We start from the raw sequence: 12794 nt of genomic DNA on the forward strand, positions 1-12794 counted from the left end.
CAGAAAGAAACTTAAAAGGAAAGCAACAGTTCTATAGGCATAATCTCAGAAAGAACAAAAGAGAGCAACACTTCTCAAAAACAAGTCATGAAGATCTTTATCATGAAGTTGAAAACTGAGGGAAAATAAAGATTTATTCAGAAATACCACAAACCTGCTGGCTAAGGAGTACTGCGATATGTTCTTCTTGTAGGCGGAGAAAACTGAACACATACAAATTCTTCCTTGTAACTAACACTTTCATCACATGACTCTCGACATGTGTACACAACTATTGTTGCCCAGTCGACGGGGTCTCGTTCATTTTCAACATGGAAGTAATGGAGCAGTTGAGAAATTAGCTGCAAGTACATGTAGTGGAAATAAATATAAGTGGAGTGGAGTGAAACCAAAAGCAAAAATTGCATGCAAGTGCGCCAAGCAAAACAATGTTTTAGGAACGCTTAGTGTGTTCATATGTAGTAGCTATGGAATCATTTGTCGTCAAAAGAATCAAAGATGTCTATCCTAAAACGAACACAACATTGTGTTCAACATGGTCAACATGGATAATTAACAACTTTCTACTCACTTCCCTACAGTAATAATCAAATATGCTATCGTATTACAATTTCCTTCTATAGAAAGAACTCCTCAGAAAATGTTTTTTTACCAAACTTAGCCACAACCATGTAACTTGCTTATATACAATTTCTTTAGATACAACCATGTAACTTGCTTAAAATTGCCACATTGCCAGGTTTTAGAATTACATCACCAAATACAGTAATAATATGCTTTGATTAACACATGCATCACATAAACAATAGGGTATTAAGACACATATCAACAAGTCTTTTTTTTGGACAGAAAAAAAATGAACTGGAATAGTTCATAGAAATTGAAACCTGTCCAACCTGAAATTCATAGCGAAGTTGCCCATTACAATAGATGCACAAAGGGATATCGTCACCTGTCAGAGACCCAGTTGATACTGCCCAAAGAGGTTCTGCATCTTTGTTCGCACAGTACCTGCATGACAAAATAATTAAAATTATGCCTAACTGTTCTTGCAAGGAGTGCTGATCAACCAAATCTTTGCCAGGTCTAAGCAAGAGTTTCGGATGAATGTTAAATGATAAACTAATAAAAATAAGAAATGTTAAATCTAATCAACTCGAACAAATGTTTTTTCTGACCATACCACGCATCCAATGTGTCACAAGGCATAACACTAGTGGCGAAGCTAGACTTTATGAAGAGCTAATTTATGACTTTATAAGTACCTATTGGATGACAACAAAAATTGAAAGGTAGCTCCGCAAGTTCATAGCACCTCACCATGGCCATAGAGGAGACATAAGCTACAAGGGGAAGAAAACTATGCATGGGAGGTGGGATATTGCTACATAAAATTTTATGTTGTTGTGGACTGAGACTTTTAATGTTGCAATAGTTTATTTTGTTTCTGTTGCACACATGTTGCAAAGCCGCAGAAGTGTATTGTCGTTGCAATTTCATGAAAGAAATGTTATGAGAATCCATGGTTCTTCTTGCGAAGGTTTTTTTATTTTGCTATTTATTTTTAATTCATTTGTTGCACATATTTAATACAATTGTTGCAATCGTGTAGAAAGCTGTTGCATAATCGTTCATTTTAATTGAATTGGCTAAAAATCTTCTTGCAAAACTAAATGGACGAACCAACTGTCATTAGGGGCCTTGTATAGGTAACAGAAGGCAGAGTGCAGGACTACCTGTGTACGGCATGGCCAACAGACAGGCCGCAAGGCCATTTGACGACCAAAAATCATGACTCGTTACAATGTAGAGCGGAATAGGACGCAACGTTGTATAGGAGGGCCAACGTGTCAGAACTCATGGTCCTATGGTAGTCCTGAAGGTCGATCAAATGCCCACATCAGCAGACCAACACCTAGTCATGTCCTTAAAATAAACAATAACCAGAAGGTTCACTAAACCCTAATGTTGACCAGAACACCAGTACCCATATAGTTTGCTTCAGTGTAGTGGAGACAGTGCATCATGTCCAATAGCAGTCATGGCACAAAACAAAGACCTAACTCTAGTTTTCTCGATACGAAAGGGAAAACACAATTTATGCAAACGAGCGTCTAGACTTATTCACACTCAAACACAAAAAAATAGAAACAAAAGTTGATACTCATTCACACTCACCTCAAGACTTGAGTCTGTCTTGAAACACGGTCTCTGAAAGATGCCCAGCATGTATTGTCCTCATCATCCTGCACACAGGTTGTGGTATTGTACTAAATAAATAGTAGCATTTGATTACGAATATGTAAGCATAGGCCATAGCACAAAGAAAACCTCAAACTGGTCCATGAATAACTGCATCATGGCATCTGATTCGACTTCTCCTTCTACCATCATCAGTTCTGAAGTATCCTTGATAGAACTAGTCGAACATGACGGCTCAGGTACATGATCCGCCGCATATTCAGGCCATGCGTGGCCAGGAAATACTGCAAGTAGTCCAGACGGCAACAAATTACAAGGGAGGTAAAACAAAGACCTAAATAACACTCAATAGGCAACAACCTTTTGCTGCGACTGGCAGAATAGAAGCATCTGGTGAACCTGGTATTTGAGAGCAATCATTCTCATGACTAGCGTGCCAATGCAATTCCTGAATAACATTACAGAGAGATTATTCCCACCAAAACGGAGACATTTCAGTATTCAAGCAGGAGAGGTAAACAGATAATGCTAAATAGATATGGTAAGAACCTGTTTGGTACCTGATGCTTTCTAGAACAGTAGCTTGCTTTGCTACAGTGGCTGCACAAAATTTCACCTTTCCATGTACCACACCAATCACAAAGCCGAGCACGGTATGCTAACAGAGATATTTGAAAGATAAAATACATGAATCAGTGCCTTGCTTAACATACAATTCACCAATTCAAAAACACAAGCAAATCGGTGCATAATAAAAGTAAAGAGCTTTGAGATCAAAAGCTTAGTGAATTTTGGAGACGAAGTTGTCAATAATATTAAGGGAACTTGTTGTAGTGTAGTTGAAACAAGGAGAATTGCAGCTCAACTGCACAACATGTAGAACTAAAGCAAGAAAAAAGCTACCTCCTGAACATTGTGATCCCATGCACCCCTTAGGCTCTTCAGGAGTATAAAATGCATTAATTCTGGGCAGCTGGCACCTGAAGACCTTCACACTGCAGCACAATTCACCGCAGGAGATCATGACAAGAAATGTGAAACTTTGGGCTAACACACTAGACAATCAACAGCTATATATGCTACCGATACCTCGTTCTAGCATTTGCTGCCCTGTCCTTCCCCTGCTCGCGCTGGTCCAGTTGTAAGCATGACATGGACGGACACATAAACACAAAGAATGCGCGGTGGTAGGTCGTCTCCTTCCACCCATCTGGCACATATACCTGCAACACGTGTGACCAAATTTTACTGGCAATCCTAGACATAAACGATCGGGTAGAGTTAAGTTTTAGGAATGAAGCAAACCTGCATGACAAAACGCAGTGGGTCACCACAGAAGTCACAGCAACTGGATTTTCCAGATGGCAAATTGACAGGATCAAGCCAGGCCTGAACAATGCAATATGTTTCTCACAATTAAAAAACAGTTCAAATGGCATCACAGCGTAAGGCACATGTGAAGCAAAAGTGTAGACGAACACACCGGGGCACCGCCAGCTTTACTGGGTAAGTGTTGGGGAAGAAGAGAATGGAAGTGTTGTGGTTCCTTTGGTTTCCGCAAGACACCTAACATTACTTCGGGCTCCAATTCCTCGTCGTCATCGCCTAGGTAGTCCCTTTCAAATACGGCGTGGTCGGGCTCCGTTCCCACCTCGGCGCCATCGTCCGTCTTTCCGTTCATGTCTGAGGTTATGTCAAGATCTTGAAGCTTGCCGGTGCAAACTTCCATGTTCCCTGGCTTCAACAATTACGGAAGTGCAGAATTACAAAACTGACAATATGGAAAGAGGAGCGCATTAAGAACTAAGGATTACGTTTCAATGATTCAGTCAACGTATCAAAGTATCACACAATGGCGTTTTGCATATATTTTTTGCTACCAAGAGAAATTAGGATTTGGGAATTGGGAGATACCTCTGTTGTTGCTACTGAGGCGGATTCTAGGAGGAACGGCAAGGAAGGGGATGCAGCGTCTCGAAAGGGCGGCAAGCAAAACGGCCACCTGCAGGGGAAGCAATGAAGGAGATGGAAGGGTGAACGCCGAGCGCCCGGACGGAACGGCAGTTCTGGAAGGACGGGCAGGGCGGCGGCGGCCGGCAGGGTAGGTTTTCGTTTTTTTTTTGACGGGAAAGTTTACATTATTAATCAAAGGATAGCAACATCGTCTACTAAAAGATTTACAATGAAACCAGGCGGGTCATGAACCCATCGGGATGGATTATTAGCATGACCCCAACATGCTAACTCATGAGCTACATTATTCGACTTCCTAATATAATGCTCAATAGTAAACTTTCCGAATTCTTCGAGATAACTGCGACATTCATCCAACACCGGCGCTGCCACCATAGAAAAGCCTCCATTCAGTTTGAGTGCCTCCACCACCGTAAAATTATCTGATCTTACTATCACATTATGGCACCCTGTTTCCTTTGCTAGCTTCATTTCTTCCAATATAGCCGCAGCTTCAGCTGTCTCTACATCGGGTACATGATCTAGTGTTGCTATTGCTGCAGACATGAAATTTCCACGATAGTCCCGGATGACCACTCCACAAGATCCTGCATAATCTCCTTCTCTGAACGACGCATCGACGTTAATGACTATCTGACCAGCGAAAAACCCCGGCCAGATGTTCACTTTTGGTGTCATTTTTGTTTGTGCTCCACGGGCATAGTTCAGAGATAGGGCTGCCACTGCTACGGCCGTTCGCGCTGGAGAGGCAAAATCCTCACCCCGCACAAACTGTCTCCGTTGCCACCAAATATACCAACAGGCTGTGGTAAACAACTCCGATAGCTCAAGCACATCATTATATTGTCTTTGAAAATAGTCATCATAGAGAAAAAAACTCTAAAGTTGCTGAACCCGCTCGATCCATTTGACAGGCAAAATTTATATCGTCAGCAACTCCCAGGGATCTCCACAGTCGTTCTTCTCAGCGTCCGCAGTCGCGCTGCTTCCGCTTATTTAATCGATCGGTAGGGTGGTGTTGGGCTGAGATTTGAGGCCCAGCTAAGGTTTGTGTCAACATGTAAACATTGTCTACCTTGTCTCAAAAAAAAATGTAAACATTGTCTACCCCTCAAAAAACAAAAATATGTAAACATTGTCTCAGTTTCTCAAAAACAAAAAAGTAAACATTGTCTCAAGAAAGATGTAAACATTGTATGTACATACCTGTCACGTTTTTCTTAAAAAAAATACACTGTTTTTCTTAAAAAACATACACTTTGCGTCTGGATAAATGTGAGCATCAGGATTTAAACCCTAGTATGCTAGGGAAACCATGGTCATCACAAGTTGGTTCACGCTAAATCAAACATACCTGTCACGTAAGAACGCTCTCTCCTAATATCGTCGGGCGGCTCCAGAGCGAACCACAAATCCTCAAAGAAGTACCTCACCGGCCACTCTCTCATCGCCGCTGCCATCACCCTTCGCGACGGTGGCGGCGGGCCCAACTATCGAAGACAGCTGGGGGCTGTTGGGGGCGGCGGCAGCCAGCTGAAGCATCTGGGGCCGGTGCGAAGCGTCTGGGGCCAGCTAAAGGAGCGCGTCACATCATACACGACCAGGGAGCAAGACTGACACCATCCACACGCGGCGACCAAGGTCGGTGCTCCTGGTCGTGTATGAAACGACGCGCTCCTGCGATGGAGTGCACAACGGCTGTTGTGGCGCGGCTGCGTGCTCTCTTGCCATATCTGCACGCGCTTGGTGGGGTGGAGGCCTGATCTGGGTTTTTTTTTTTTTTTTGAGAATGGCCTGATCTGGGTCTGAATGGCTGCTTCTTGACTTTTTTTTAGATAAAGGCTGCTTATTGACGGTTCACTCTGGAGAGGGCCAAGGCAAAACCCAATTGGCCCAGAGGCCTTGTTTACTGTTTTTTAAGTGCCATGACCCAAACATATTTTTCTTAAAAGAACAACTGAAAAACATTAAAAAAGTATTATTGTCACAATATGAAAATATGAAAACTACCAAGCTAATCTGGGTCTGCATTATTCATATTGTTAGATCCCAAAATAAGGCTAGTGATATATTAGCTTCCTTTGCTAGATTGCAAGGCAGGACCATGACCTGGCTAGGGGCTGGTCCGGATGAGTTGATGGAGATTGTTTCTCTTGATTGTAAGGACATCTTGATTGAGTAATGCAAGTTTTTACCCCGCAAAAAAAATTATAAATCTATAAAATGGTATGATTAAAGAAAAAATGTGCCGTGTGTTTTATGAATTCTGTCGTGGAGATGTTTGACTATGAAAAAAAGCCATGTTTTGGAGAACAATTTCTTCTTAACTTTTGGCAAGGAGAAAAAAAATATGCCAGGCCACTCGTATACCTTCCATAGAAAGAAACACCGTTGAGACGCCGATTGGCCTCACAAATAGTCCAACAAAAGCTTTAAGTTCACCAAGGGAGAAGGAGCTTTGGGATAACGCCTCTCTCGAGGAAAATGACACCCGAAGGACTCCTCATCGCTGATATTGGCCATAACCACGCAAAGCTTTCACTGAAGTCCAACCTTGAGGAGTGTAAGACAATAGGCTTTGGGGGAACCGGCACAACCCTCTAGGGGTAGCCTATCATATATATATATAATGAGGTGGTATACAACGTTACAATATACACATGTAAATACAGTCTAACACCCTCCCTCAATCTTAGCCACTTTCTAATGAATCTAGAAGGGTAAGATTGCGCCTGCAAGTCTCAAACTGTGGCAAAGGCAATGGCTTGGTGAAGATGTCAGCAAGTTGATCCTTGGAAGAAATAAACTTGATCTGTAGTTGCTTCTGAGAGACACGTTCACGCACAAAGTGATAGTCAACTTCAATGTGTTTCGTTCGGGCATGGAATACCGGATTTGCAGAAAGGTATGTAGCACCGATGTTATCACACCAAAGAACAGGAGGCTGTGATTGGGGTATACTTAACTTTTGAAGCAAGGACTGTACCCAGATAATCTCTGACGTGGCATTGGCCACAGCCTTATACTCAGCCTCAGTACTGCTACGCGAGACAGTAGCCTGTTTCCGAGCACTCCAGGCAATCAGGTTAGAGCCAAAGAAGACAGCATAACCCCCCGTGGATCGCCTGTCATCCGGATTGCCAGCCCAGTCTGCATCAGAATATGCTGAAAGACAACCAGAGTCAGACGGCCGAATATGCAAACCATGAGCCACCGTGAAACGAATATAGCGCAAAATTCGCTTAACAGCAGACCAATGAGTGTCACGGGGTGACTGCAGATACTGGCAGACTCGGTTAACAGCATAGGAAATGTCTGGTCGCGTGATCGTCAAGTACTGGAGCCCACCAACAATACTCCGGTACTCGGTCGCATCAGAAGAAGAAAGAAGCACACCATCAACAGCATTGAGCTTATCAGTGGTAGACATGGGTGTAGTCGTCGGTTTGCACTTAAGCATCCCAGCTCGCTGCAACAAATCCAGAGAGTACTTCTTCTGCGTCATAACAAGGCCGGCAGCACGAGAAGTAACCTCCACACCAAGAAAGTAATGAAGCTTCCCAAGGTCCTTGACCGCAAAATCAGCACCAAGTGAGCGAACAAGCGCAGTAGCAGCCGACTGAGAGGAGCTGACCAAAATGATATCATCTACATAGACCAACAAGTACATAGTAACCTCAGGCCTTTGAAGAAGAAACAATGAGGAGTCAGCAGTTGATGATGCAAAACCATGAGCACGAAGAGCCATTGCAAGACGAGCATGCCAAGCACGAGGAGCCTGCTTCAGACCATAAATTGCCTTGGACAGACGACAGAGATGATCAGGGCGATCCGGATCAGAGAAACCCGGAGGCTGGCGCATGTAAACCTCCTCCGCCAAGACACCATGAAGAAAAGCATTTTGAACATCAAGCTGACGAAGAAACCAACCTCGAGTAACAGCCAGAGAGAGAAGAAGTCTGATGGTAGTAGGCTTGACCACTGGACTGAAGGTGTCTTCATAGTCAAGTCCAAAACGCTGTCGAAAACCACGAGTAACCAGACAAGCCTTATAGCGCTCAATGGACCCATCAGAATGCCTCTTCACTTTGAAAACCCATTTGGAATCAATGACATTTACCCGTGATTGTGGAGGAACAAGAGTCCATGTCTGATTGCGAAGAAGCGCTTGATACTCCTGCTCCATGGCCTCTCTCCAATGAGGAATGCGCATAGCAGCTTGATACGTGCGTGGCTCAGAGGATGGATCTGCGAGAGCAGCATACATGCACGCCGCTAACCAAGCAACTGTGCCATCGTGACGTTGCTTAGGCTGAAAAATGCCACTCCGACTGCGCGTATGTGGACGTAGAGCAGCAGCAGGAGCCGGCGGAGGCGAAGGTGACGGAGACGTGACGGTCGCCGGAGATGCAGGAATCACCTCAGGTGAGCTCGGGACAGACGACTCCGGGCTGCATGGCGAAGACTGGCCCGACGACAGGGGCTCAGAGGCCATGGGCGAACCGAGGGTGGGCGAGGCCAGCTCCGGTGACACCGGCCCAGACGGCCTTGGCGAGGCGAGAGCAGGCGAGGCCGGCCCTGGTGAGAAGGACCCAGACACCCTGGGCGACGCAGGGGCGGGAGCCCGCCAGGCCTGGTGATGACTGCCCCGACGCCCTGGGCGAGACGGGGACCGAGGAGGCCGGCCCAGTCGGCGGGGTTGCAGGGCGCGACGATGACGAAGGCAGCCCAGAAGCCAGAGGCGACCGGGCCAGGACGTCGATCGGCCGTGCATGAGCACGGAAACCGAGGCCATGCAGGGGCGCCATGTGCTCCTTATGCACAACAGAAGGTGCCGAGGATGAAGGTGATGGCGACGAAGAGGAAGATGGCGCTTCCAGAATCTCCAAACGAGCCCCACGACCAGTGCCTGCACCATGGTTAGGCAACAATAGAGGAGAATATGCAACATCATCAAATTGGTCATAAGCAACAGAGGATGAATGCATGACAGGTGGCTCGGTAGTGGACACAGGGAGGTTGGCAAAGGGAAAAACATGCTCATCAAACACAACATCCCGAGAGATGTAGACACGATTAGTGGGAACATGAAGACATTTGTATCCTTTATGAAGAGAGCTATAACCAAGAAAAACACACTTCTTGGAACGAAACTCGAGCTTACGCTTGTTATATGGACGGAGATAGGGCCAGCAAGCACACCCAAACACCTTGAGAAAGGTGTAGTCCGGTTATTCATTAAGGAGAACTTCAATGGGAGTCTTCATATTCAAAACACGAGTGGGAGTACGATTGATGAGAAAACATGCAGTGGTGAAAGCATCACTCCAAAAACGAAACGGAACAGATGCATGGGCCAAAAGAGTCAGACTAGCTTCAACAATGTGACGATGCTTACGTTCTACTGAACCATTCTGCTGATGTGTATGTGGACATGCTAAACGGTGAGTGATCCCAAGCGACTGAAAGAAGGAGTTGAGGTTGCGATACTCGCCACCCCAGTCCGACTGAACATGAACAATTTTATGCTTGAGAAGACGTTCAACATGTTTTTGGAACTGAACAAAAATGTCAAACACATCAGATTTACGTTTGATAAGATAAAGCCAGGTAAAGCGGCTGTAAGCATCAACAAAACTGATATAATAATTATGACCACTAACAGAAGTCTGAGCAGGACCCCATACATCTGAAAACACAAGTTCTAAAGGATGTTTCACCTCACGACTGGACTCCGAAAAAGGAAGTTGATGACTCTTCCCCTGCTGACAAGCATCACACACTGCTACATCTTTATTACTAGACACACTAGGAAGCTCATGACGACGCAAAACATGCCGGACAATAGGTGTGGCCGGGTGACCAAGACGAGCATGCCACTGTGACGGAGATACCCGAACTCCACTGAAGATGCGAGCGACGCCAGGATGCTCCAGACGATAGAGACCTTGGCAGAGCCGCCCACTAAGAAGAATGTCCCTCGTGCCCCGATCCTTAATAAAAAGATCAAAAGGATGAAATTCACAAAGCACATTATTATCACGAGTGAGTTTAGGAACTGAAAGAAGATTACGTGTCACAGATGGAACTCGAAGAACATTGCGAAGTTGAAGACTCCTATTGGCATGTCTAGTGAGAAGTGATGCTTGACCAATATGAGAGATGTGCATACCTGCTCCATTGGCGGTGTGGATCTTGTCGGAGCCATGGTAGGGTTCACGAGTGTGAAGCTTCCCCATCTCACTGGTCAGGTGCTCTGTCGCCCCAGAGTCCATGTACCAGTGGGGATCAATGGAGTAGGACTGAGTGTGTCCCTGTGGCTTCTGCGGCGGCGGACGATCAGCCATGGCGACCTGACGAGCAAAGTTGCGTGTATCCTTCCCGTCATTGCCGAGACCAAGAAAACCCCGCTGGAAGCGCTTGTGACACTTCGAGGCCCAGTGGCCATCGCGACCACAAAGCTGGCACACACGTGGACCGCCAGCCCCTGGTAGCGTCGCAGTAGGAGGAGGGGCCGAGGCGGGTGGTGGTGACTGCCCCGAAGGAGCCCTGGATGAAGCAGAGGAGCGACCACCCTTGGTGGCGGCGTTTGCCGAGAGGGCGCCGTTGCCCCTGGATCGGCGCGTCTCGACTCGTTGCTCAGTAAGCAGGAGGCGTGAAAAGACCTCGTGTGCTGGCATGGGCGTGGAGTTGCCCCTCTCATTGATGATCTCGACTAGGGCGTCATACTCCTCATCAAGACCATTGACAATAAACGAGTTGAACTCGGAGTCGGTGAGGGGCTGTCCAATGGAGGCCAGCGTGTCGGCGAGACTCTTGACTTTGTTGTAAAACTCAGTGGCGGTGGAGTCAAGCTTCTGACACTCCCCAAGTTGGCGACGGAGCCCAGATACACGAGCCTGCGACTGTGCCGCAAACGAGCGCTCAAGAATAGTCCATGCCTCGTGGGACGTCTTGGCGAAGACAACAAGCCCAGCAACAGCCGAAGAGAGCGACCCCTGGATGGAGGAGAGGTTCGCCTGATCCTGCCCTGTCCAGACACGGTGAGCCGGATTATAGACCGGACCATGCACGCTGTCAACCAGCGCAGGAGGGCAAGGGAGAGAGCCGTCGACATAGCCAAGCAGGTAGTGACTCCCAAGAAGCGGAAGAACCTGCGCGTGCCAGAAGATGTAATTGTCCGACGACAACTTGATGGTGATGAGATGGCCGAAGTGAAACGGCGGCGGCGGCGGCTGCGATCCCATCGAGGAGACTGGCTGAGGTGAGAACACCGTGGAGACAGTCGGAGGGGCAGCCGGCGCGGTGACAGAGGGCGCGATGGCCGCGGTTGGCGCCGCGAAGCCTGCCAGCGCGACGTCCTCCGCCACCAGCGGCGCAGTGGCCGAGGGCGCGACAGCCGCGGTTGACGGGGTGGCGGCGGTGTGGGCCACAAGCGCCTGCCCGGGCGAAGTAGCAGCCGGCGGGAGCGCGAAGAGGGAGCCGACGCTCCGTGTCCCGATCGGCGCCTGAAGGGAGGCGGCATCCAGCGGCCTCGAGAGAAGTGCCGCGAGGGAGGCCGGCAGAAAACCGGTGGCGGTGGAGCCGGACGCAGCGGCGGACGTCATAGCAGTCGGGCGACGGCGGCGGCGGGCGCGGCGGCGGCGGCGGTGGCGGCGGCGGCGGCGGCGGCGGTTTAGGGTTTTTAGGCGAAAGCGGACGTAACCTAGCGTGATACCATGTAAGACAATAGGCTTTGGGGGAACCGGCACAACCCTCTAGGGGTGGCCTATCATATATATATATATAATGAGGTGGTATACAACGTTACAATATACACATGTAAATACAGTCTAACAAGGAGCAACCATGGGGGTATCTAGGAAACCATGGTAGACAGAGTAACCACCATTGATTCTTGTGGCATGACACCAGCCCTGACTAGCCCCTAGCCTCGGGCTCAAGAAACATCTCGTAAAATGACAAACTTACCGCTAAATGAAGCTAGGCTAATGGTGAAAGTGACAAGCAACTACATGGAAAAACCGAGGATCCCACAGACACCGTTCGACTGCTAGAACAACCAACAATCCAACATGATGCAAGAATGCAATTTCCGCATAACAGGGATGGGCGCAAATGGCCATGCCCCCATGCCTACGAGGAGAGAAAGACTACCAAAGGCGTTGACTTCATTGGTATGGATCGCAGGCTTGCGGCCATGCACCGCGAGGCTTACCCATTTTCGGAGCCAACATCCCCGCTAAGCGGTAAGAGCATCTACAGTCAGAGTTGGCAAATCCGACATCTTAAACGCCCGCGGACAATGACCAATATGTATCATATTTGCTCCTCTGAATCCGAGTCTCTCATATTTCATCCCTTAGATCCATACAAAATAAACCTACATACTATGACACCCTAGCTACGATTCATCGTCAGAGATGACCACGACGTCGATGCCATGGCGGACATGCCCGAGCACCTCCCATATCCACAGTCAGTCCGGGCGTTTGAGACCTGTTTGAGAAGCCCGTCTGTGTCGAATTTTCGTAACTGGTCGTTGACCGGGCCGCCCACCTTGGGACGTCCGGTTGTAGATGCTCTAACTACCTACAAATCAGCCCTCCCAACCTCCA

At 47.5% G+C, this 12794-nt stretch overlaps 1 protein-coding gene across 1 annotated transcript; it reads right to left on the minus strand.

Moving 5' to 3' along the window:
- Window positions 1–161: 161 nt before the first annotated feature.
- On the minus strand, window positions 162–5718 carry LOC119334046 (programmed cell death protein 2-like). The gene is made up of 12 exons (XM_037606718.1): window positions 5605–5718; window positions 4459–4809; window positions 3686–3940; window positions 3554–3591; window positions 3292–3510; window positions 3132–3197; window positions 2763–2802; window positions 2563–2650; window positions 2332–2486; window positions 2179–2246; window positions 897–1011; window positions 162–341 (listed from the first exon to the last, which is right to left on the minus strand). Exons 1-12 carry the CDS (start codon window positions 5716–5718, stop codon window positions 162–164), a joined length of 1689 nt encoding a protein of 562 aa, XP_037462615.1.
- Window positions 5719–12794: the final 7076 nt, after the last annotated feature.

Source organism: Triticum dicoccoides, chromosome 7A (assembly GCF_002162155.2).
Source record: "Triticum dicoccoides isolate Atlit2015 ecotype Zavitan chromosome 7A, WEW_v2.0, whole genome shotgun sequence".
NCBI lineage: Eukaryota > Viridiplantae > Streptophyta > Magnoliopsida > Poales > Poaceae > Triticum > Triticum dicoccoides.